Source organism: Teleopsis dalmanni, chromosome 1 (assembly GCF_002237135.1).
Source record: "Teleopsis dalmanni isolate 2A chromosome 1, ASM223713v2, whole genome shotgun sequence".
In the NCBI taxonomy this organism is placed as follows: domain Eukaryota; kingdom Metazoa; phylum Arthropoda; class Insecta; order Diptera; family Diopsidae; genus Teleopsis; species Teleopsis dalmanni.
The window spans coordinates 187090493-187118444 of record NC_051846.1 but is presented as its reverse complement, the minus strand read 5'-3'; the positions used below and the strand labels follow the sequence as shown (position 1 = coordinate 187118444).

Sequence of the window (27952 nt, the reverse complement as noted above, 5' to 3'; positions counted from 1 at the left end):
ACACAGTTTAATTAATGTTAGTTGCCAGGATAATACCCATTATATGATTAAACTATACTCTCTCGCTACAGTAGTTGACGACTCTCAGTGTAGTGGAATACAGTGTAGTGCAATTGTATAGTATACAGACAGTATCCATCAACTGTAGTTTAATCGTGTGTAGTACTTTAGTACGACCTTCACTGACTATAGCTGTGCATTTGCTTAACTTAATTTTCGATATTTTTAATTAGAATAGTTAACTACTGTATGATCATCAATGCCGGCTTCTCTGTGTTACACGTATTTTGAAAAATCTCTTTTCAAAAAAGTATATTGTATATGAAAGAGCATACTAATTTCTTAGTACTTTTAAATTTATATTTTATATTAAAAAAAAATTTTATTGTATAAATTTTTAAATGTTCAAAACTGATCTTTCATCAAAAATCAGATATCAACAATATCAACTTAATTTTACGAAATGTCTGCAACCAGATCCCTTTTGCTATATCGTCTGATATGTTGTGCCAATACACACTATTCGTTGCCGTGCAACACAAATGTAGACATTCGATTTTGCTTTTATTTAAAAATTGTTGCAGCAACTGTTGCAGTCTTCAGAAAGTGACATGCCGAAAAATGTGCTGCACTTTGGCGTGCAATAAACTGTTAAGGTTTATTTAAAAAATGTTGCTGCAATTTATATTGACTGTAATATTTTATAGACAAAAAAAAAAAATGGTTAAACAAAAAATGAATTACCAATCGTTTTTGTGCACATCTTTCCGTGTTCGCGTTCTTGTACTTTTTGTGTGGATGTGTATCTGCAACTGTCATTTGTGAAGTGCAACATATGCATTTCGTTTATTTTGTTTTTTTTTTTCCTCAACAATTTCCTATGACACTTACTAACAGTAACTGAAGTGTTGTTGTAATTGGTTGGTTGCTGCTGCATTGGATGAAGTCAGAACGATGTGAGAACATAAAATACCTGACGTCTGAGTGAAATTGGTCAGCCAGCAGCAGCTCAGCAGCACAGCAGCAGCAGGAGCATATTTTATCTTTTATCTATTTTTTTCATGAAATAAATTATGGCAATATTTATAAATATTTAAATTGAATTTTTATGAAAAATGTACAAATTAATTTTGGCTTTTCTTCTCTCATTGCATTTGCCACTTTTAATTGCCATAAACTTCATTTCGTGCTGTCGCTGTGGCTGCAAACATTTTCCTGGGCATAATTTTTCACTCATTCATTTATTCATTTTAATTTGTTTTTGTTTCTTTTTTTGTTTTTGTTTTTGTCATTTAATTAATTATAAATTTGTTGTACATTTTTATCCAAAATAAATTTGTACTTTTGTCAAAAGTCTGAATGTTGCCAGTTTTGCTTTTTGTTTGTTTGAAATATTTATTTGGTGTTTTTTTTTAAAATTTTTTTTTTTTTTTTTTAATATTTAAGACTTTAATTGTATATGTAATTAGTGTAATTTTACTTTCCTTTTAATTTATTTGCTCATATATTTTAGTATTTCAGATATTTTCGTTTTTGTTTAATTTGCTACGCAACTTTTCTGATGTTGATTTTTAATTTAGTTTGATTCGGTGGTGCCTTGGTAATTGTCGTTTTTAATAATTCTTCTATGCTTGGCGCGCGATTGTGGAAGAATTTAATTGATTTTCTGCCAAGCACTTAATAATTTTGCTTCCTGAATTTGTTAATCAACGACGAGTGTGTTAAATTAATTTCTGTGCATAAATCATATACGTTAAATATGAAAATGAAAATGTTTTCCGATTATTATTATAATCACCGGAAAAATGTATATGCAAATCGTTTTTGGTCTTTCGATAATCGTAAGCCGATTTTCAGACGTCGATACATGATGCGAGTGAGTAATCGAAGAATTTTGTCGAAGGATTACAATGTCATGTTTGTAAAGTACAATAAATGGGATCGAATGTGTTTGAAGATTGTAATAATGTTAAAAATATTTTCGAAAATGTATTTTTTTATACACATAATTATTTAAATTAACCAATAATCTAATTAATAACTATCAGCAACCATTTAAATGAATTTATAGTATATACATTTCCGGGGTTTACCAGTAAGATTTCTCAAGGATTACACTGCCATGTTTATGAAGTACTATATATAGGATTCAATGTGTTTAGTGATTGTAATTATGTTGAAAATGCTACCAAAAATGTATTTTTTATAATTGTTATTAATTAAATTAACCCATTATTGGTTAAAAAAAAATTAAAAAGCATTAGCAACCATTTAAATAAAATTATAGTATAATCGTTTATGAGATATATCAATAAGATTTCTCAAGGATTACACTGTCATGTTTGTAAAGTACAATATATGGGAGCGAATTTGTTTCAAGATTGTAATTATGTTGAAAAAGCTTTTAAAAATGTATTTTTTTTAATAATTATTATTAATTAAATTAACCAATAATCTAATTAAAAAGCACCAGCAACCAATTAAATAAATTTAAAGTATATTTATTTAGGAGGTTTATCAGTAAAATTTCTCAAGGATTACTACACTGTTATTTTTCTGAAATAATATATATGAATATTGTAATGTTGAAAATGCTTTCGAAAATATATTTTTTTATATATAATATTAATTAAATTAACCAGTAATCTAATTAAAAAGTATCCGTAGCCATTTAAATAAATTTATAGTATATTTGTGTAAGAGGTTTATCAGAAAGATTTACAAGGATTAAAATTAACCAATTATCTAATTAAAGAGCATCAACATACTATGCTATTAGCAAAAAATTTTATTAATCTACTTAAAATTCCATTTAAGTATTTCATTCCATTTTTTTTACTAAGCAATAAACTATATTACTAATCTCTTTGTACTTCATTAAAATAAAATTTTAATATATTCAAGAGATTAAAAAAAACTTGGATATTAGTGAAATATATTACATATTGCTTAAATTTTTTTTTAAAATTTATATTGAATTTATATTTATATTGAAAAGATAGAATTTTATGAAGATGTAATTTTTATAAATAATACAATAAATAGTATAGAGAGAAGTACAACTTTAAATATACCAATATATATTAATTTGTTTATTATTCATTTAAATGTATGTTTGATATCTTGGAGAGATCAAATTTTATAAAGATTCTATATTCGAAATAGCGTATACAATATTCGAGTTCGATTTATATTTTATTAGCAGAATAGCATTTTATTAGTTTAAGAGTCCCTGTCTAATAAATTTTATCAGTAGGACATTTTATGTTTCTTCTCTTTTTTCTGAAATATTAAGAAGAAAGTACCTCTTTCTAAGCCATAAACAGTACTTGGTCTACAAACACCATTGTAGCTATATTTTTTTTTTTTTAATATATTTATGGTATTAAGTTATTCATTTTTTTAACTAATGGGCCCATAGGTAAATCCCAAATTATCGCCGGCATAAGCATATGTCTTAATTTAAAATTTATTTATAAAATATATATTTTAGCTTAATTTTAACAATTAATTTAAACATTTTTGATAAAAGTTTTATTTAAGTTTAATTTTAACAATTAAAAAATTGTATGGATTTAAAGAATATAAATAAGAAAATAATTACACACAGAGATGATTTATCTATTTATTTATATTTTTTATGAATTTTTTTATTATCTATTTTTCATGATTTTTTTTATTATCTATTTTTCATTATCTATTTTTATTAACTATTTTTTTATTAACTTTTTTGTATTATATATATTTTTTAATAATCCATTTTTATTTGATTTAATGTCATTTATTTGAACAGTTTTATTTGTTTTATATTTTTCTTATTTTTTATATATTTTTTAATTTTTTTTTTTTATTTTTTTTTTGATTTTTGTTTTTTATTTTATTTTATTTTTCTTTTTTATTTTATTTTTGTTTTTTATTTTTTATTTTATTTTTGTTTTTTATTTTTTATTTTATTTTTGTTTTTTATTTTTTATTTTATTTTTGTTTTTTATTTTATTATTTTTGTTTGTTTTTATTATTTTTATTTAAAATTTTTGTTTTCATTTTCTGTTAATTATTATTTTTTTATTTTTTATTTTATATATTTTATTTGTCCTTTTCTAGCCCTTGTTACTTTTTAATTAATAATTTGATAATATTCGTTTGTTTTTGTGGCGTTAGCTGGCACTTTGGCTTTTATTTATCTTAATAAGTATATTTTCTTCTGTTCTTAATACGGGTTCTTTTTAATAGCGCAATTCATACTTCGTGTGGCATTTTCAATGAATAAATTATTTAATTAAATGATGTTGACAATTGTTTTTATTATTTATTTTTAAAGATTTTAAATTATAATAGGTAAATCTTAAGTCTTTAAATATAATAGCTTCTTAAGGAGCTTAAAAGTTTTAAAATTCCGAAGTTTTGAAGTTTTTCTTGGTCTTTGTCGTATATAAAAGTAATTATAAATTTAGCTGGGCCGGCAAAAAAAAAATCATAAAATTTTATTAAAGTTTTCATTTTTGTGGCGATATTTTAATTTATTATTTTCATCACGAAAGGATTAAATTTATGCATTTTGTTTGAAATTTTATTACCAAACAAATTTTGTTAAGCATGCAATTTTAAATAATTTAGCGTTCACTTCATTATGTGTGAATATTTAAAATTCTTTATAAGCTAAATAAAGTTTCGAAATGTGTATATATATATATATATATCGGTGTCGTTAATAACTCTTAATTCAGGTGAACACCATAAACATTAAAACAACACATAGAAGTTTCGTGCGACGGTGGAACTTCATTAAAAATATTTAAATTGTGGTTTTGATTGAAATATTTAACAAAAATTTCTTTATGGCATTTTAAACATGCAAATAGCTTTTAATTTTCATTAAAGAAATTCCTGTCTTTATATAAAAATAAAAAAATTAAATGATATTTAAATTACGAACACTAACAATAAGCATTAAATTAAAGAAAGGTAATTGCACTTGGTTACACTTCGTATCTACTCAAAACTTTTACATTTCAAAGGAAAGGGAGGGAGAGGAGGGGGGTCAGGTCAGGTGGTTCTTACTTACCTGACAAAAGTCGAAAGTTAATTTATGTTGTATACGAGGATATCAAAGTAGCTACTTCAGTAAATGTCGCTTCTCAAGGGTTTAGGAATTGCAATTCTTGGCATGAGTGCACTTACTTTTTGGCAATAAGTCTGAACTAAAATTTTCATTCTTAATATAATTTTATTATAACTAAAAAAGTTACTGAAATGTGCAAGAAGCTATATAGCTAAAATAAAATTGAAACAAATAAGAATTTATACTATTTTCATTTTTTATATGGGAAAAGTATCCTTGATTTGGAAAAATTTAGAAGGAATGTGTGTAGGCGTTGATTTATGCATGGCATGCCGCCACTAAATTTGCGCACATGAAACTTGAAAACTTTTTCCAGTTCCCAGCTTTAGTGTCCCAGCTTTGTTTTCTTTCTTTGCTACTAACTAAAAAATTGTTAGTTTGAGGAAACAAGAAAGTTATTTGCTAAAAATTTCTTTTATAATATTTTCTTTTTTAACATTTCCCCTTTTTGTTATTTATGAAAGTCTTATGACTGCTAAAAACTCTGCATTGAAATGACATTTATGCTCATTTATCACTATTTTTTCCCCCCTAAAATTTTACAAATTTTTGTTTTCAATTTGGTATAGTTTCACTTCTATTGGAAAAAATATGGTTTCCTTCTCCCCTGTTTCAGCGCCATAATTCTATCTATGTATATACATTTTTGTCATAATATATCTTAACCTCTAAGTTTTAATAGTCTTTTTGCATTTAAAGTGTAATAAATTGGCAAAAAGGGCATTCAGTAAATATTTAAGCTAATGCAAGTTTTGTTTTGTAAATAAACAATTTTTGCTATTCTGAAGTTAAGTTAGGGTTTAGATAAATTCAATGTTAACATAAGGAAATGCTGACATTGTATTGTTTCTAACAGAAGCATAAATTTTGTCATATATGCCTAAATAAATAAAATTAAAATTTATTAAAATTTTTGAGACCGTAAAATATTTAAGAAATTTCTTCCCGGAGGTGTAAAATAAGAATATCTTTCAACAAAATTTTTAGAAAGTATTAATAAAACAATTTATTATATTAAATATTTCGTTTAAAGTTGATATAAGCACAACCTTTAGGGATATGATCAAAAAATTGATATTGTGTTTATCTATTGATATTATGCACTTATACCATTTTCGTTTCCAGGTTAAGAAACCCTGTTAAATGCCTTTATGGACTTGTTCTTCAGTTGCTCTACGAAGTTATTTTTGTCACATTTTTTGTTAAAAAACATTATGCTTTGAGTGTCTTGGAATTTGGGATAAAGAGATCTGTAAGGTAAGCAACAAATTTTTGTAACAAATTTTGTTGTTACCAGTTTACTCATCAAAATCGTTTCACATGAGTTATATAACTTTTCTATATCCAAAGCAACTTCTTTAATGCTTTCATAAGCAAACCAAAATGTTCTCCACCAAATTTTCTCCACGTTTTCGTTATGACTAGACGTGTTAGGACGACTGAATTTGGCATTATCTATCTTTAAATTTCTCATGACATTTCGAAAACCTTTTTTAAGTTATGTTTATGATATAATATTTATCCAAAGACCTACTTGAACATATTTACAATATAATTGTTGTACTTAACTTTTTGCGTAACATAAACTCTGATCCAACATTTTGTTATAGAAAAAGGCATTAAAAACAACAATATATCTCTTACTCATTCGTTCAACAAGCATAAATTTAAAAGCTGTCTGTTAATTGACATTACGCTATTAGCAGTGGAATCTATACATAAAAAAAAAATAGTTGATTTTATCTCTTAGTTGCTATATTTTTATTTGCTATCTATCTATTTTGGGTTAGATTAGGTTGGTTGAAGTGACTGCCTTTTTCATTATATCTTAAGCACAAATATTGGCTCGTTGTCATATATTACAAATGAGACAAAAATGTATTCTGATTTTAAATTCTAGATCTTATTCGACTTAATGAAAGTCAAAAAAGCTACTGGTTGTTTTCCTGCAATCGCAGAGCGCGAGCAAATATGATAAAATGTTTGAAATTTTCACTCTGTATTTTACAGAGTTTGCACGTTATGGCGTCTTTAGTCCTAACTTTAAAAGGTGATTGAAAGAAAACTGTAGGAAACTACTATAGTTAAACATCTGAATTCAGTTCTATTTACCTGTCATATTTGTTATTTAATCAAACGATATGTTTGGATTTCTTAAGACCTTTAATGTTAGGCCAGGTACTCTTGAAAAACTTATATGTTTCTAACTACTGATTTATTCGTTCTGATTTATCTCCTCTAAAAGATATTCGGGAATACAATTCCCCAAGATTCTAAAGTTTTTGGTTACCGTTGACTTTCCTATGACTAGGTATCGAAATGAATCCTACCTTACTCATAGTAGCCAATTCATATATTGCACTGTTGCAACTTCTGACTAACGTGGTTAGGCCCTATATATTATTTTTTTTTTTATTATCAACATTTATTATGAGTTGTATACTAAATTTTTTTTTTTTTTAATTGATATGCCCTATCTTTTAGTAACTGTCACGACTTGAAATTTGAATAATACAAATACAAATAAAAATATAAAATATAGTTATATACCACATTTCAAAAAAAAAAAAAGCAAACATTTTTTAAGGACTAAAGCTAAAAGTATCTATTGGAATTAACCATTTAATCAACATCTAATAAACCTGTGTGCATTCATATGATATATATATGTTTTTTTTGTTCAGACATTGAAAAATTGAATTGCCTAAATAATAGTATAATTCAATTTATGTGTAACAACTCCGTACAGTATATTTATAGTATTAATTCAGTATAGATAAATATAATTCGTGTTGAAAAACCTATAAAGAGTGTCGTAAGACTAATGAAAAATAAATGATAGTGATTAAATGCTTTATTATAGCACTTTTAGTTTCGATTTAAAACTAAGATGTATATAAACAACTTGATAGTATCTAATCTAGTGTGATATATTAATATAAAAGTATGTTCTCTTGGCAGATTTGTCAAAATCTTTAATAAAATTTTTGATTTTTATAAAGCAGAAAGCTTTTTGGTATTCTGGACACATCTTAACAAATTTCAAAGCTCAGGTACCTAATGACTCTCACCACACTATTTTGTAAAGTGTTTTGTATAGAAAACTGTTCGTATTTGTTCGTAACTGTTCGTAAAAAATGCCAAAAGCATTTTTCATGCATTCAAATAACAATAAAAAATATGCTTGTAAAGAGCATATATTTTAGTTAACAATATTTGTCATGCATGCAAAAAATAAAAAATGCTTGAAAAGAGCATATTTTTATAGTTGTCAACAGCATTTGTAGTATTGACAACTAACAAGGAAAATAGCTTCTTATTTATGTCACAGAATACCAAAACCTTTACAGCAGTCAATGTTTGACAAGTTTATAAAGTGCACAGAATAGGTCCGTAAATATCGTTTAACAATCAGCTTTGATTAAAATTTTGGTGTCATATTACATACCTTTAGTTACTTTAAACCATGTCCTATAATTTAAGGGTTAAGATTATGGAATTAATTATACAAATAAGATTATGTTTTAGATTATGTCTTTTCTTTCGAGTATTAAACACTCTAGTCAGACAAATATTTTATAAATATAACACTTGCGCATATGCAACAAAAATTTATTTATTTTGAATTCTTCTCATTTAGGGCAGAGTAGGGTACGGGAAGGGTGGTAGTATGGAAAAAATTGAAAGTTTATATTTTTCAACTTTTCGTTTAATTCAAAAAGTTGTACGCAATTGCAACAATATTTTTTTTTCTCCAATTTAAAAAAAACTTTTTCAAGTGTGAAACCATTTGTTGTATATTTACTAACAGGGGCAAGAGGAACATAAAAAACATTAATTTTCCAACAATATTAAAGTTTTTCAATTGTTGAGGTTGTTTTGTTTTCAATTTTGTTTGTTTTTTGTTTTCAATTTTTTTTTTGCAACTTTTTGTTTTAATTTTTTGTTGTTATTGAGTTTTTTTTTTCTCTCTCACTGCAATTTTATTTTTTTCTCAGCAATTTTTGCGGTTCATGATTTGTTGTGTTTGTTATTGAAACAGACATTTTTATAATTAAAGTTTTGCACATACAATGTTAGGATATTGCTGCCAGCAGTTAAATCAAACGAAAACTAACAACTTTGTAATGAAACAGTAGGTGGTACTATCATATTAATATGTAGTGAAAAAATATACAAAACAAAAAAATTTTTAAAAAAAAAAAAATAATAAAATTTTATTATTAATCAAATTTGAAAGTTAGTACAATTTTAAAATTATATCAAAAAGTTCTTATATCTTATGTTGAAGCTGTTTTGCGCTTTTCAAAACCCTACTTTACACCTTGACTAGATTATTGTTTATCACTTCATCAGACTAAGCAATAATTAACCTCAGATCTGTATACCTCCCCGAGGAGCCTGTAACCATTTTGAGATTTGATGACGCGGTGTTGGTAAGTCTGTCAGTTTTCGCAAATATTTTTAGGGCTTCATCTTCTAATATATTAAATTAATTTAATATGGTATTTCTTGAGCTCTGAAATACTTATTTTAGGGGGAAGTATTTCTTTAAGAGTTTGTCAGACTATTCGTCGATAAGAACGAAAGATTTCATAGAAGATTCAATGGATGAAAATAAGTTTTTACCTTTTTAGGTTTCTTGCTAGAAATTTGTTAGTAAAATTAATATCTACTGATTTACCACTGCCATCAATTAACGAATCAACCATTCAATTTTGAGACAGTCTTACCAACACCGCGTTATTGAATCTCAGAATGTTTACAGGCTTCTCGTGGATGTATGCAGATCTGAGCTCAATTATTGTTGAGCTCAGATCTGATAAAATGGTAAACAATAATCCAGTCAAGGCGTAAAGAGAGAGGGGTTGTGAAGATACCTCGCAGTTAATAGAGAGTAAAAGTGTTCAAGTGCACTGGCTCAACTAGCTTCAACATAATAATGTCTCTGTTGACTTCAATACTTAAACATTTGTTTTTGGTTCGACTTTAAAGAAATCTGTTAGTTATAAGGGCTTTCCTTTAAATTTTAAAAATCTTCCAAATTTATTTCCACTTTTCTATTCCGCAAGATTGTTTTGTCTTAAATTTTGTTTTCGTGTGTCAGCAAAATTTATGTTAATTGCTGAATATATACTGTAAATTATGTAAATATGTGCCTCGTATTTACGAGTATAAAACAGCATTTAGTACTTGTACATACGACTTCAATCTATTATCTATTTAGGTTTTTATGAAAATATTTTATGGCCACTTAAGTATTTTATTATGACGAGTTGATGACTTAGCCTACCTCAAAGTTTACATGCCGTGCATTGGCCGTGCAAGCCATAAAACCGAACAGCACTGTCTTAGCACAGCTCGTAAAGTATATTTTATGGCCATTGAAATGTGCATTTTAGTATTGTTTTAGAAGTGCAAAAATTTAAACAGTTTCTGCTGCGGTACTCCACAACTCACCGAGGATATTAAAAGTATCTACTACTAGATACTTTTAGTGATAATGTTGAAGTTTATTAAAATGATTGTTTATAGTACTATAGTACTATGTATTGTTTTGTTTTCTCTCTATAGAATATTTTTGTAAAATTTATGCAATCTGCAATATTTTTGCAGTGTCTTCCGTTTATTGAGACAAAGAATTTTAATAAATCTAATTTTTTTCTCCTTTGTTTTTTTTTGTTTGATATGTTCTTGTAGTTTCAGTTCGCTAAACATCAAACATCATTTCGTATAAGTTTTCAATTTGTTAGCTGAGTTTGAAGTAGGCATCTCATTTGTTAACGTTCAACGGCCAACAATACTTGAAACGTTTTTGAAACCATGCCAAATTATGCATTTGTTTTATTATTGTACGTTGGCACCAGTACATATTTTTTTCATTATTATTATTATTATTATTATAATTTCTTTTCTTTTCTCCTCTACTGGCATATTTGCTGAAGTAAATGTAAAACAAATGAGACTGCAGATATTTCTATGGCCAGCAAAAAGTTGTAAAAATAATAAATAAAAAAGGAAACATTGTTGTTTTTGCTGATTACGTAAATCTATGGCTTTTTTATACTTACATTGTTTCTATGTTCTTTAAAAATATTTATTCTTTTTAGTTATAAATTTCGCTAAAAATTTACATAATGTTTAAGTTATGAATTTTTTTTCTGAAGTGCTAAAAACTTTCGCATAAATAAAAAAATTAATATTTTCTAATTTAACTTATAGTAAAAAAATAGTTTCTTTTTTTATCTTTCTATTTATTATCTATTTTTTATCTATTTATTTACCTATCTATTTTTTGTCTATCTATTTTTTATTCTTCTATTTTTGATCCTTCTATTTTTTATCCTCATCTTTTTTATCTATCTACTTTTTATCTATCTATTCTTCATCTATCTATTAAACTGTTTTATATTCTTCTATTTTTAATCCTTCTATTTTTAATCCTTCTATTTTTAATCGTTCTATTTTTTATCTAGCTACTTTTTATCTACCTATTCTTCATCTATCTATTTTTTATCTATCTATTCTTCATCTATCCATTATCTATCTATTTTTTATCTATTTACTTTTTATCTATTTTTCATCTATCTATTTTTTATCTATCTATTTTTTATCTATCTATTTTTCATCTATCTATTTTTATCTTTCTATTTTTGGTCTTTTAACATTTCTATTTACTTTGGTCATTTTTAAGTTTAGTCATATAAAGAGTAGTAGACATAACTTGCGTTACTGATATGTCAGTAGAAGTCCAATAATTCCAATCATGTCTAAATATTCTTTAACTGATTTTTACTCTTAAATATACATAACAATGAGTACATTAAAATAATTCTTAATAATCAAATTTTTGCATTCTTTTATATTATATTTAATTATCAAATCGGCTTATTATGTGCTCATGTAACTTTGTACTTTTTTTACTGTATATATAATAAATAAATCCATTATTCGAAGAATGATTTCAGTATATTTAATGCAAGATGATACAATTGCATTACCTTTGGGTATTTTTTTTTACAGTGATTTATATTATATTTATCAAACATATCCGCTTATTATCTTCATCTACTTTGGGATGTTGTTTCTATATGTATTGAAACAAATATAGATAGTGGACATATGATTTTGATATATTGTATACAAGATGAAACACCGTTGCATTAGCCTTAGCATTTTTGAATTTTTAAACTATATTATATTTTAAACTATATTTTTAAACTATTTTAAACTATATTATATATATACTATATTTGACAGTGAAATCCGTTTCTCAATTCTCAATTACTTTGTAATGTTGTTTCTATATGTACTAAACAAATAAATTAATTATTCAAACTATTGTTTTGATACATGTTATGCCAGATAACAGCTGCATTAGCGTTTGTATTTTTGATTTTTAAACTATTTTATATCGTATTTGCCAATGAAATCTGCTTAAAATTCTCCAGTACTACAAAACTCAAAATCTTTTAACTAAGATAGAAAAAACGAGCGCTAGCTGCCATGGCCTTCGGTTCCCGATATTATAAATTAAAGTTTATTGTCTAGATTGCAGGCTTTTAATATATTTATATATCAAAAGTATATTTTTATAAAAAAATAATTTAAGTGGTTAAACCATATATGATTTTGGCTTTTATGTTATGCTAATAAAATTTGCTTTGATAAAGTGTTAACATTTGTTTAAAAGATAACCCCTTTTTTTATGGCTGATATTTAATAATTATAGTTTTTCAATTTAAAAATAGTTTTTTTAATGTATTGTTTATGTATTAAGTTTTAATATACTGTACTTTAATTTTTTTTATTATATTTTTAAACACCACAGGGTTTAAAATAAAGCCTGGTATATGTAAGGTTAATGTTTTAGTGAGTGATTTTTTTTTTCAAATGATAAAACGATGTTTTGGCGCTTTCCTGAATAATGCAGATATTCACAAATTTTGATCAATCTATTAAACCAACCTGAAAGTTCCATTTACCATTATTGTGAAGCACAATAAATTATAATTTATTTTAGTCACTATAAATATGTGTTCTCTCTGTCTTCCTTCTAGTAATGCATGCTTAAATGTTCTAGAATTGTTCATAGTTAATGTAAATAAAAAAAAAAAAATTATTTTAAAAATATTTCTTTAAAATGTAATATATAACAATGTTGTGTGTAATTTATATCTACAACAAAAAAAAATTGACTAACATAAAATCTCTATAATTGGTATATTAAAAATTATTGGATAATAAATCTGTCACTCATATTATTTTGTTAATTTATTTAACAATATGAAAATAAAAAATATTAATTTAATTAATTAAAAAAACCAGAAAGAAAAAAAAACAGAACTTCAAACTATACAAATTATTAATTTATCATTGACGTATGCATTACAAGTGTCTTTTTTATGTTTAAATGTATGTTTGCCTGTTTGTGTAAATTTGGTGTAATTATTAATAAATGTTTTCAATAAATGTTTTTAATAAATGTGTCAATTTGTTAAATTAATGCAAATTATAGCATATAATCATATAAAAAATTAAAAAATCATTTTTTCTTTTTTTTCTGCAATCAAAAACAAACAGCCTTCGGTTTCACCAGACGAGGACAATATGAATGGTTATAGCCGTAAAACTCCATCAAAGCGTCGCTATGAAGGATCTAAGTTTTCATGTAAGTGAAAAAATTTAAATATATTAAATATAAACTATAAATAAATATATTAATATTTAAAGAAAAAGCTTAAAAGGAGGTGAGTAATATAAGACTAAATTTGTTTTAATAAATAAAAGTTAGAAGAAAGATATTTATAGTTTTACACCTTCATATCCTTATTATTAATAATTTAATTTAGTTATTAATAATTTAATTACGTATTGTATTTTAAAAATTTTCTATAGTATTTTTGATTTCTTATCATTAAGTAAGACTCACAGATCTAGCACATTTTTAGTATATTTATGTTAAATAATTTTATTTTTTATAGCGCTTCCAAAGAAGAAACCTCGAACTGGTAAAGAACGTATTCCTCAACCAAAGAATACGGTTGCAATGCTGAATGAATTGCGTCATGGTTTGGTATATAAATTAGAATCTCAAACAGGTCCAGTGCATGCACCTTCTTTTACTATATCAGTTGAGGTAAGTTTAAGTTAAACAAATTTTATTATAAAATTACCATAAATTAAAGGAAAATAAAATAAAATTCCTTCTTTACATACCCATTCCATATTTTCTATCGTTGGTACTGTTAATATTACTTTTGTAAAAAATTGAATAATGACCTTTACTTTAATTTATATAGGGTCAGATTCAGGAGTCAGAATCAATTTATATACAGTCAGATTTTCATACAGAGCAAGAACAACAAATTTTACTATCTATTTCATCTACTCCTATCTAACCCCACAAATTTTGGTTTTCAAAATTCTATCATTCCACCATAATATTTTTGGTTAAAGCATTCACTATATTGACGAATATATATATTTGAAAAATCCAATTTATATATATATATATATCTATAAATTCATCCACAAATTGTCAGTTTAATTATTTAAATCGAATGGCTTTTAATTAACTTCGGAACAATCATTAATGCAAAAACATTTACATTGTGAATCAAATAGTTAGATATTTTTTTTTGTACTCTACAGTGAAATACAACAGTAGCTGTGTATGTAATATGTATGCTTTTATCCTTGCTATTATTCTATCTACTATGCCAACCACAAGTTACTGTTTGTGTTATGTATGATATACACTTATAAATAGTAAACAATCGAATGAATATATAATGAGTGAGTGCTTGCGCCTAAAAGTGCCAAATAAACAAATCAAATAAACAAATAAATAAAGAATTAAATTGCAAGGCGAGTAGTTTGTTGAAGTTTTTAATTGCAATTTGTGACTGTGTTTATTAGTAAACCAACATTTTTATGATTAATTAAGCGTCAATTGTAGCCATTTGAGCGACTTATATATTGTTTGAGTTATATAGTATTGAATTATAAATGATACATACATTTTCTTCATTGTAGAACAAACTTGATTCTAATTTAGATTTTCGCTCACAGCTAATAATAAACGAACGAATGAGTTAGTAAAATTTTGTAAAATATCAGGAAAACTTTTTTACTCCTTTCTCGTTGTCCATAATTAGGTATTGTTCATAAAGTAATTTCTATGTCAAATCAAGAAGATATGTTTAAATTTCAGAACCCTAACTATGCCAAATGCTCAACTGTTCGATATAACTTCGGATCGAATTCACTGAAAGAAAAGTACTATTTTTATTATGGTACCTATCGTTTCCAGCAAGGTTATTCTTATCCAAACGTGGTTCCTGTTGACACTATCTTTTCGTTGCGATCTAAATTAGATGCATTTCCATTATTACTGTTTTGATTTATTTTGGACTACAAAAATAACTGAGTTATATTTTTTAATATGAAATATGGTTTTTCAAGTATTTAAATTTCTGTGTTCTTCTGTGCACTTGACAGAATTGTCAAATTCTTTAATAAAATTTTTGATTTTTATAAAGCAGAAAGCGTTTTGGTATTCTGGACACATCTTGACAAATTTCAAAGCTCAAGTACCTAGTGCTTCTCATCACACTATGGTGTAAAGTGTTTTGTATAGAAAACTATTCGTAATTGTTCGTAACTGTTCGTAAAAAATGCTTGTAAAGAGCACATATTTTAAGTTGCCAAAAGCATTTTTCATGCATTCAATTAACAATAAAAAATATGCTTGTAAAGAGCGTATATTTTAGTTAAGAATATTTGTCATGCATGCAAAAAATAAAAAATGCTTAAAAAGAGCATATTTTAATAGTTGTCAACAGCATATGTAGTATTGACAATTAACAAGGAAAATAGCTTTTTATTTATGTCACAGAATACCAAAACCGTGACAGCAGTCAATTTTGACAAGTGTCAATGTTTGACAAGTTTATACAGTGCACAGAATAGGTCCCCTAGTCTACATGCGTTTGTCAATGCTTGTTCTTGTGATAAGATACTAAAATTTTTTCTCTGAGTTTTGTTTTAGAATTGTGATGTCGAAGAAATTCTTCAACTAATCAAAAAATAGTTTGTCACATTCTTTTTATAACTTATCTCCTAATTTCTGTGATATTGTTTTTAATTACTTCTTATTGTTAATGGGATAATAATCAAGTGATATCTTTTACCTACCTCTGTTGGTCTTCTCGCCTTAAAAGGTGATTTTTTACCCTACGTACCTTATCTAGTATGTTGATTGGATTATCTTTTTCTGCGATCGGTACACTCAGAAAAATATGCTCTAATCATATACATGTAGTTGTAGTATGGTTGAACCAACATGAAGCGTCGAGTAAGAATATTTTGACTTGATATTTAGTTAAAATCTGGTTGAATCAATCAGATTATTTTTTGAGTGTATAACCTATCTCTCTAATACCTAATATATATTTTTTGATTTTTTTTTTAATTTTTATTGATTAAAACTAGTGATTTCGTCTTATCTATATCTATAATTCTCTTCGCCTTTGGAGGTGATTTCTGTCACTGCGTTCCTTATCTAGTATCTCTTTATCCTATTTCTTTAATTTTTTAAAAATGATTTTTAATTGATTATAATTAAATGATTTCGTTGGCTTTTTTTTATTATACTACATCACTGTAATATAAATATCGCTAACTATATTGCAATACAACGAAATTAACTATAAAATTTAGTGAAGGGAAGAAAAATACTTGCAACTGCACTTCATACTCATTAAGAATTTATTATTGCATAAAATTTTTTAATTTAATTTTACAAGAATTTTGTGAAAGTATTTCAATTTCACGACTTGCAATTCACATAAATGAAATGTTTATTTTATTTGAAAGTTATGTTCATAAACTTCTTATATTTGGATGTAATGGGCCTTAATTTGTACTAGAGCGAGTTTTCATTGTTTGGTAACATCCTTGAAGCGTATTAAATTTACTTACCGTCTCCCTAACGTTTACTTTCATTCTACGTTTGCTTACCATTTACATTTGCTTTCATATTCATTCAGAATTTTCTTTCTCAGCGTTATTCTGCTTTAATGAGGCTCTATTAAAAAGTTTAAGTGTGATTGTAACAAAAGTTAACAAAAGCAATTTTCTTTTATGGTATTTGCATTTAGGTCAACAGTATAAAGGACAGCGTTTAAGGTTTCCTTCCGTTTGAAGTTCCACACAATGATTGTCCATTTGTGTAATAACAGAACTTTAAATTTACTCAACAGAAGAACGCGTACCCATATGAGGCCACATAAATCTGCTATTGTTTGCGTTTAACATACTTACATACTTAAATAAATTCCGAGCGTATAAAAAGAAATTAATGAATATTTAAACGTGCCTATTGTTAATTTATAAATAAGTCAACTATTCTCTGCAGCCATATAATGTCAAAGATGAGTTACTAAGTAACCTAATAGTAAAGCCATCCATTTTCGGTCTGCTTGAACATTACTTTTTTGCCAACTCATTAGTTTTGCCAGTCAAGAACTAAATATTTTCCCATTCCCCCATCCTCCTACTCCTCTTCTTTCATTACTTTTAATCGACTGTCATCATCACCAATATAAAACCAGTACTGCTAGAGAAATGAAATTATTACTGATACCAAACCAAAATAAAACAGTGGAAGTATTTGGCCGCGTAAAATATCCCTTTTCATATATTTTCATCCAAATTTGTTTACATTCCTTCCTTCAGTACCCTAGTTTATTTTACATCCGCATTCGACTAAGTGAATACTGAATAGAATAAATCGTGACCATTATGAGTGGAAAATGCGAGTGAAATGATGTGCAGCGAATGGAAATAATAAAACATTTTCATCTGTGAGTTAGTAGTAGTTCGCATTTCCATGGTCATTTCCATGGTGTAATTGCTTTTAATGGTTTGCAGAAAGTGTCATGATGCTGCACTTTAGCAAGTACTCTCATTTGTGAGTTCGCATTAAAAATTTATAATTTCATTTGAGCAACACAAGAGTCAGTGTAAATGCTTTTGAAACAACAAAACTATCTATCTATCCACGTAATGTATCTAAAATTCGTTTCTGTAATAAGGTCAGGTTTTGTTTCCGACTAGAACGCTTTGCACCCCATTGCATTGCAAGAGCTACAGTTTTAGTGGTAATGTGGTTTGAAGTAGCATTGAGTGGACTTTAATGTTGGATGCGGAAAACAGATTGTTATCGTGTTTATAAAATATTTTGGTTAATGTTTTAGTAAACTACGAAAATCTAGGATAATAATTGCTGTTAAGTTTTTTATCAGGTACTTGAGTGCAATTTATTTTTAATGCTTTTGATAATGACTCTTTTAAAAGGTTATTTTATATTTTTCGTTTACTTTTAAAACACTAAAATTTAATAATAGCAAAATTATGTTTAAAGAAAAACTTGAAAATTGCTTTCTATCTGTCCAGCTGAAACTATCTTTATTGAAGGAATCTGATGAATAAAATTTTATTTAAAAAATATATAAAAATTGTTTATAGAAGTTATCGTTCCTTACATCCACTAATACAATCAGTTTTTACTTGGTCTGATTATTTGGACTTGTAAGATTTGGTTCTAAAAATTTATGTTGTTTTTTCTTTACTACTGTTCGAATCCTTCTAATTTTCGTTTCGTCATAAAACGCGTCACATTCGACAAAAAAATTTACCCTAATTTACAGTTCTAAGTCTGGTACTTGCACTCCACCAACGTCGTAGGTTCTAGTATTGACTAAAAGATGGCGCTCCGCAAACTTCTATAGTAATTAAAGATATTTATATATTTTCTTATGCAAACTAATATGAGTTTTACAACAAAAAAATATGTTCTACAAAAAAAAATTCCTCACTTATTATTAACGTTTTGTTTATAACCATATTTATTATTTTTATAAGTTTTTCAAAGTCAAAAATAAATATGGGTTTGAATTTAGATTTGTTTTATTGAATATAATTTCTATCAAGATAAATACAAAATAAACAGAATTTCGTGGTCAATGTTGATTGCGAGATTCAGTTTTATGCCGTGTAAAAATACGTCAGCGCTACCTTTCATAAGTTCATCAATTGGTCTTAAAATTTTATATATTCAATATAATTAAAATTTAATTTTTATAAAAAATAAAAAAATTGCACATATTTTTTACAAACCTATGTCGGAATCATCTATTTCTGAAAGACTTGGGTCATCAGTTTGAAAATCGGAACGATTACGCAAACGGTGTTGAGAATCCACTGAACGAATGTAAATTGGTTCTACCACATTTTGTTTATCAGGATCAGTGTGCTGATGCTTTATGAAATTGAAGAAACTCCTAAAACTTTTCTTAATTTTTTCTCTAATAGGTTCAGTGAAATACATTCCGCATATTAATACTCCACAAATTATCAGAGATCCAATGACTGTGGGATATTTTTGTATACTAGTTGTTGGAATGAAAATAAATGTTTGTCCACTGTAAATTAAGAGTTCGTTAGTACAGAATAAACAAAGTACAGCAAAAGTCCCTTCGGATACAACAAAGCCGATCCAGAGTTTAATTAGAAAAACAATTGTTTTCCAAATTTTGTTGGAACTCCAATAACTGTGAAGCCAAATACCAAGCAAATGATTACATATCATTTGAATTCCCATTGCGTAGGCGATTGAATATATCAACGGCACATAGTGTGAACAGTTCTCTGGGGAAAATATAGTTTCGAAGAAATGCCACATAGTTCCTAATCCAACAAGCAGACAATCTACGTACTGTTCACGAAGCATATTTCCAAAAATTTAATAGATAGGTACTATCAAATATTTATTCTCGTATGAATTTTAATCTTATAAATATAAATTTGTTCTCTTCGTATTAATTGTGAAATGAACAGTATAAATTTCTTAAGACAAATGAAATATTGTACAAAAAAAATATTTTTTAAATAAACATCAATTTTTAGATAAAAAAAAAATCATGGATAAATAGATTTTAATTTAGAAAATTTAGATAAAAAAATATATAAAGTTTTTACTTTTGTTTATGTATTGGTAAAGTCTTACAAGTTTCGAAAGGCAGATGATCTTACATCAAAGCAACAAAAAGTTAGACTCAAATGAGCAAAGGAGTTTTTTACTCTGATGCGAGAAGTTTCCTCAACTCTCAAAATGATCTTGAGGGCACTGCGAATGGCCACCCGAAGTAATTTTTCATCTTAAGTAATGGTATGAGCAACTATGACCGCTGATGAACGCTCTCCAATCATTTTAATCAAGCTTGGTGTCAGAGTCAATGTGATTTATTATCGGAAAAATGTTTTAGAAATTGCTTGATGGATGCTCTAATAAAACTCGGCACCGTCTCATAAAGTTTGTGTGAATCAAGAATTGTTAAAGAATCATATTTCCCATTTCATTTTGTCTACGCAATGGCTTTGAAAATAGCCAGATTCAATTATGATGGACTATTCTATCTGGAGAGGAAGATGAGGACTAAAAATTATGCCAGTATGGATGCGTTGTTTAACCATTTGTGATAAATGGAATGGAAGAATTGTTTAAGAATCATGTTTTACATTTCACTTTGTCCACGCAATAACTTTCAAATTCGCCAGATTCAAATCCGATGGACTATGCTATCTAGGTCATTTTGAAGAACAAGATGAGGATTAAAAAATATGCCAGTATAGATGCACTTTATAGATAGATGCAAAAAGGTGGCCACATCGTGCTAGAGTGAATAGATTCTAAAATTTTGTTATATCCACAAATATTTGTCATTTGATTCAACAAAAAATAATTTCACACAAAAAAGATGTGGTCGCTCGAGTAGGTAACACTTAAATCGCCTCACACCCTGTATTTAAGTTACTACTTTCAAAAGATTGTTGAGTTTTCTTACTTATGATAGCAATTATACTGGTAGCATTTTACAGTGTTAAGAGTGCATAGTGCAGCTGAAACTTTTCAAAGACATTTGTATGTAAATCAAGTTTCTTTAATAATCCTTTCCTTAAAACTTATTTAACCAAAATAAAAAGTAATTTAAAAAGTTTGAAAAATTAAATATTCTGCAATTATTTAAGCTTAAAGTGCATTTAAATGCAGTTAAGTCAATAGCAGTTCGTTTACTTAGTAAATATGTGCATTTATTTTCCTCTCATGCATTTTCACTCAACTACAAATTAAACAAAGTTGCTTTAAAATAAAAAAGAAAACTGTTTTTTTTTTGTTTTTTTTTTTTTTTGTAAATAAAGACAATTGAGAAAAAGATAAAAAAAATAATAAATAAAAAATAAACCTTAAAAATGAGTGCACATCAAAATAGCTACGGTGTCCTTTTTTTTGGCAAGTGCATATAGCACATAAAATATAAAACAATCTCGTATACAGAGCAGTCGCACGAATGGAATTAGAAATTTGCCAGGAAGTCGCCAAAACAACATAGCAGAGGACCAACCAACAAACATACCAAAACAAAAAAAAAAAAATGTATAGAAGAGATAAACCAAACGAATTAAAGTTTACATATGTGGCTGGGCTGGCAATGCTGGCTGTAAGGACCAACAAAACATTTTGTTGAAAATTTTACAACGATTTTCATAATTCAGTGCGGCAATTGCAGCTGCACTTGCATTTGCAGTCTGCAGTTTGCCTATCACATTTTTACGTTTCCTCCTATATGTGTGTGTGTGGAAAATGTTCGTTACTTCTGTTGTGGTTGTTGTTGTACTTTTCCTGATGACCCCAAAAAATGCGGCATTGCAGTTAAGTTTGCTAACATTGTCACTGCTTCTGCGCCACTGTTCGTGTCCTGGAAATCGCTGAAATGAGCTAAATTGTAAATTTACACACCGAAACGCAAATATAAAAAAATATTCTTTAAAATAAAAAATTACGTTTTTTGGCTTGCCTTGGTTTTGCCTTTGGGTAAAACTAACTGAAATTGCGGAAAATATTTTCTTTTTAAATAATACATTAGGTCCTTTTTTATTTTTCTTTTCTTTATCGATTTGCTCGTTAAGCTGAATTGTTGGGCTGAATGGTCGGATATGGTAAACGGAAGTCAGCAGAAATAGTTACGAATTTAATAAGTACTTGTGCAATAATAATGAGTTCACTTCATTTATATGTTATTTGATGATGAAATTTTGGTTTTCCGTTTAATTTAATGGCATTAAACAAATGCCATTAGAATGAAATAATTAAGAACATTATGTCAACAACGTTATAAATCAACTTGCATAGAAATAGAAGCACGATTTCTAACAGCTTGTATAAATTTACATTATTTAAAATTTTTTTCTAAAATAACCATAATGCAGTTTAATAAAATACAAAAATTTATATGACAGTCTGTCATATATAATTTGGCTAATGACATATAACCAAATGTATGCAGTATCCTGCATTAATTTAAGTTTCAGATTTCTCATTTTAATTATATTTGCACACTCTCTCGCTATATAAAATGAAGCAACTAATTAAATGCATTTTTATTTTTTTATTATTTAGTTTTATGCATGAACCTTAATCTGCATATTCGTCCAAGTTGTGCATATTCGCAATATCCAATATCAATTTTACAAATTTTACCACAAAATCTAACAAATGTGTCAAATCAATTCAGTATTCTAGAATGCCAGAATGACAATGCACTCCCTAATGATGACAAATTATTCCGATTCGTTGAAATTTTGTCAACATAAATTTCAAATCCGATTTGATTTTTGACAAAATCCATAATTTGTAATTTTGTTTTGCATATGAAAAGAATCATGCATTTCAACAAAAAATGCATTCATGCAAAAATATAAATTAATTTGACAGTATTGTCCAACGCTTTTCAAAAAATGATATGATATGATATCACATACACAAATAGTGTAAGTATCAAAATTTAGCAACGCAGTAGAGTAAATATACGAGATTCTTTCAAATATTGGAAGATCCCTAATTACTAAGACAAATCTTCTATTATTCCACATGGTATCACTTATGCCTTTCATCAAGGTATAAGTTATTTATGGTATATTACTGGTCTTTGATATTTTTTATTTTTCCGTACTTGAGTGGTTTGAAGTTGAAATTTTCAGTTTATCTCTTTAATCGTGTCTAGTTTGTCATAGTACTTACGTTAAAACAAAAATAGAGTTTTATCAGTTTTCTTTTCTCCACAAAAAAATTCACTGATAATAGACAATCAGTTGTCTATTACTAGACAATATTACTAGACAATTGTATTTGGTAACACTCGAAACAGCTGTATGATCAACCAAAAATTCAATTAATTCAAATAACGTAAAAAGAATTTTTGTTGTTGTAGGTCATTGCTTTTCAAAACCTCTTTATTAAATATCATAGTTTCCATTCAAGTAAAAATAGTCACTACTGTCATATTGACAATAAAATCAAATTTCTTCTTCTTCTTGTTCTTGAGTTAGTGCTATTACGCACTTTTACTCTATAATGTCTGGGGGGCTTATCACTACCCCACACTAGGCTTTAACTAGGCTAAGAAATCATATCATTTATTTGTCTTTTAGTTGATGACAGACCTTAAATCAGCGTATCTTTCTGAAAATTCAGAAGTGAACTGGAGGATTGTTAGTGCGGGATTAAGTAGCGTATCAACTGAATAATTTTAGTGAATAATTTTAGAGCTCTGTCTCTGATATATTTTTTCACTGAGTCAATCCTAAGATCTCTATGTATGTCTGTTGATCTAATATACTATAGAATCTAAAACAGTCTTCTTAAAGCCAGGTTTTGAGCTATCTGTAATTGCTTTAAGGTAGTATTTAAGGCTTTGCTATATGTAACACATGCGTACAGTAGTGCTGGTCTAATGACTTGCGTATAGAGAAACTTTCTGTTTTTAAAGTTGAAGTGATAATTATTAATCAGCGGCTTTAATAAATGTAGAATCTTAGAGCAGCTATTGCGTTCTATCCGTGTCACAAACGCTCACTCTTGGAGGATGCTGTCTTCTTTTTCAAGTTATAAATATAGCCTTGGTTTTGTCATTATTAATTTTAATCTTCCATTTTTGGAAGTATTCCACCATGAGGTCTATATTTCGCTGTTAAGTGTTGCTTACATTTATGAATATCACAGTTTTCATTAAAGTAAAAATAGTGACGTTAAAATCAAATGCAATATTTATCCAAAATAATTAAAAATTTTTTGTTGTTGTAATTTACTACTGTTCGATGAAAATTTCTCTATTGAAAACAATAGTTTATATTAAGAATTTAGTTTTTTTTATTAAAATTGACGTCAAAAATCAGTAATTTCAGTACAGTACTCAAATTAAAAAAAACAGATTTGTTTTTATTCTATATATTGTAATTTAAAATTTTTTTCTCTCTACTTTTGATTTTTAATTTTTTTATATTTCATTTTTTTTTATTTATTATTTATTTTTTAATTTTTTTTGATGCTGTGTGACGGCTTTCTTCCATTTGTTTATTTTATTTAATATCTTTATGTTTGAGATAAGCTCTGAATATTGCTTTCATACATAACTTTATTTTTAATTTATAATCGATATGAACTCAATATGAAAGGATAATTCATACGTAGTATTAGATTTTCAATAAAAACTTAACTTCAGCAAATAATTGTGATTTTAACATGCAGCAATAATGCATTATAGATGCACTATTTATTTAATAGTTATGCATATTTCTTGTTTTTATTTCAAGTTTCTTGTCGATGTATAAATATTTGAAATTAATAAGTTAAAGTAAATAAAAATAATTTCTAGAAAACTATACACAATTTTATTTAAAAATAAAAATAATCCTCTTATTCCAATCACACAATCATCATCATCTTACTCACTTTAAATATATTTAATCTTTGTTATTTATGAGAACTTAAGAAATTTGGAACATCTAAAAAAGCCTGTGTATACAAATATGTTTATAAGTAAATTATATTTTGTGTATAATATTTATTGATGTATTTTAAATATACTATAAATATTTTCCAATTTCTTTAATCATTGAAAGTGCATTAACGTAATATTGAATATTTTGCTATAAAATGAACTGATTTATTGCAATGAGTTGTGAAGAGAATAAAATGATGTATAATAAAATTTGCTGAGACTTTGCTTTCATGTTAACATATGCATGAAAAAACTCATCTCAGAATTGTAAATTTGTTTAAAAACAAATAAAAATAGACGAATAAATGAAATGAAAAATGTGAGATGTTTTGACGGATATCGGATATAAAAACGAATTTGTAAATGTTTATATTCACCTTTTCCATAATTTATCGGCAATTTGAACAATTTTCAGTTGGTGCTGCGCGTTAGTTTTATTTTACAAGTAATTAAATTTCGATTGACCATTTAAATTCACATCAAAAAAATGGAAAGTCGGAAAACGAATTTTTGTTGTGGGAGTAAAATTTAAATGGGTTAAGCAAAAGTGTGGGGTCTTCAAGCACTAATCATTTTTGAATAGGCCATTTGGTCAACGAGTGTCGTTGGCCCGCTTCAACTAACGCCTAACGCTCATCAGACGATGCGTGAAGTGCTGCCAACTGCTGAAAAACTGATGTGCAAATTTGTGTAAAAATGTCAATAAAAATGGCAGAAATCATTTTATAAAGTCTTTCCTAAATATGCAATTCAATTTTGTCAGCATAAAAAATTGTGCATCTATTATAGGAGTGCATAGGTGGTTCGATTCAGTGCACAAAATTTATAAATTGTTTTCTGAGTTAAGCTGAAATTGATTAAATTGATTTATAAGTGATTCATTGAAATTGAAATTGACACGGAAATTGCAATTTTCACGTTTATAAAACTACTACGAAAATTGTTTGCTATTTTAAAAATTGCAACTAAAACAGTTTTTCAATTATATAGTGAGGAGAAATAGCATTTCTAAATATAGTATTGAAGGTGATTTTAATCGTTTTTAATAATTTTATTTTTAGTTTTCTATTTACAGTATTTTTAATATTGAACATTTTTAGATATATGTCGTTTCCATTAAACATACAATGCAACCACATAATGATTATTCTTTAATAATTACAAAACTCAGAGTTTTTGTTGCTTTATAATTGTGAATTAAATTTTTAATATCAACAAGATATTATAGTAGAAAATTTTAATAAATTTTATTTAAAATGGAATGGGAGTTCAAAAAAAAAAATGATGTTTTCTTGAAAATTTTTAAATTTAATAAACTTTATTATAAACCACACTTTCTACTTAAAAGAGGGAATAACTTGTCATTTTGAAAACTTAAAGTTTAACAATTTATGTATAAAAATACAGTTATCTGTCAAAAAAGTACCAAAATTTCACAATTAGAACATTTTTATTAATCCACCATTATATAAATCAGGTCGTCTTCAAGATAGATTTGCTACTGCTTCTTTCAGTGTTCAAAATAATTTATGGTTTTTTCAAAATTTGCTGACGAAAATTGCAACAAAGCAAAACGCTCTATTTTGCTTATTTTTGTTAAATTTAATGAAAGATTAATAAAAATAAGCGGAAAGAATTTTAAATTCTTAAGTTCATTTATTTTGTTCATTCATTCAAACGGCCAATGAATCTACCGCACGCTATCCCCAAGTGGCTTTGGGGTATTTTAATCCATTCTTGGGTTAGCGCTTGCTTCAGATGATCTACATTTTGTTATTTTTTAGTGTCAATTTTTCTTTTTAAAATACACCAGACCGAGAAATCTAAAGTGTTTAAATGAGTATTAGGTTAAAAGGGTGGCCACTGTATTCTTGAAATAAATAACGGATCGTTGTTTTTCAGCCATTCTTGTATGACGCATGCTTTATGCGATGTTACTGGGTCCTGTTGGAATGCCTAACGTCTATGATCTGCATGCTCATCTGCCCATGGCTTTTGTGCTCCTGATCGATTTTGGTTTTTATTTTTACCACACGTTCGATGAACACGAGCGGAGTTCGACCAACAGTCATTACGGTGGCGCACACTATCACCATCGGTGGCGCCTGCTCTCTGGTGGCCATTCGTATGTTGAAATTTTCGGTTGACTTCTCTTACAAGTAAACTCGATCATTTTTCTTTTATAATTTTCGCTTAATTATGAGTAGCGATTCATTAGAAAAAACCAAATTTGACAACCCACCAGTTTTGGCCAAACGAAACAACACTTTGGCCTTTTCGAATCTCAGTTTTTGTTTTGTTCATGGGTGAGATCATGCACTTTCTTTCAATTTCAATGGCTTTAAGGTAATTTAAATCGTTTTCTTTGACTGCAAGTGGATAGTTTATACGAATTCTTGCCGATTAGTTGTAATCGTTTCAATGGAGATTTTCTAAAGAGTTAGAACAAAAATAAAATCGTGTTAAATTTGATCGAATGTAAAAATACTTTAAATTGATTTCTTTGATTGTAATTGAAAAATCTAATTTCGTTTTAACGATTAGTTGAGCAGTCATTAAAATGCATCTGATTAAACAGACAACAGCGTTGAGTGCATGCGAGCGATTAAGAGAAACAAAGTGTATAGGACTTCGAATATAAAATCGTATAGCGAAATTAAAAATATACTGAGAGTTAAGAAATATTTTTATGTGAAATGCTGTTTTTAACTGCTTTCTCTAAAATAAATGACACAATAAAATTCTTAATTTAAACAAAAAAAGAGAAATCGTATTAAATTCCATGTATGTAACGCTATTAACTGTTTATACCAGTATTATCTATAAAATTTTTAACCATTTGTGCACATCAATTTCTAAAAAACTCTGAACTTTGGTGAGACAGTTTCATTTATTGTGCAGTGATTTCTCTTGATTTGCATATTCA

General features: G+C 27.0%; 3 protein-coding genes across 5 annotated transcripts in view; 1 reads left to right on the top strand and 2 right to left on the bottom strand.

Annotated features, from left to right (window-relative positions):
- Positions 1–27952, bottom strand: part of LOC119670772 (glutamate receptor-interacting protein 1) — a 391907-nt gene that overhangs the window by 231121 nt on the left and 132834 nt on the right. The window lies entirely within an intron of this gene.
- LOC119670773 (double-stranded RNA-specific editase Adar-like) overlaps positions 1615–27952 on the top strand; it is an 89072-nt gene continuing 62734 nt past the window's right edge. For 2 of the 3 annotated variants that reach the window (XM_038081177.1, XM_038081176.1), the window contains exons 1-3: positions 1620–1876; positions 13706–13793; positions 14107–14261. In XM_038081177.1, the coding sequence (XP_037937105.1) occupies positions 1760–1876; positions 13706–13793; positions 14107–14261 (360 nt within the window). In that variant the 5' untranslated portion in view covers positions 1620–1759. Of the gene's footprint in view, positions 1877–13705; positions 13794–14106; positions 14262–27952 lie in introns of all 3 variants that reach the window. The other variant, XR_005251730.1, reaches the window with a different exon arrangement.
- LOC119670781 lies at positions 19096–20034 on the bottom strand. Its single transcript, XM_038081185.1, has 2 exons — positions 19307–20034; positions 19096–19227 (listed from the first exon to the last, which is right to left on the bottom strand). Exons 1-2 carry the CDS (start codon positions 19917–19919, stop codon positions 19208–19210), a joined length of 633 nt encoding a protein of 210 aa, XP_037937113.1. The 5' UTR covers positions 19920–20034; the 3' UTR covers positions 19096–19207.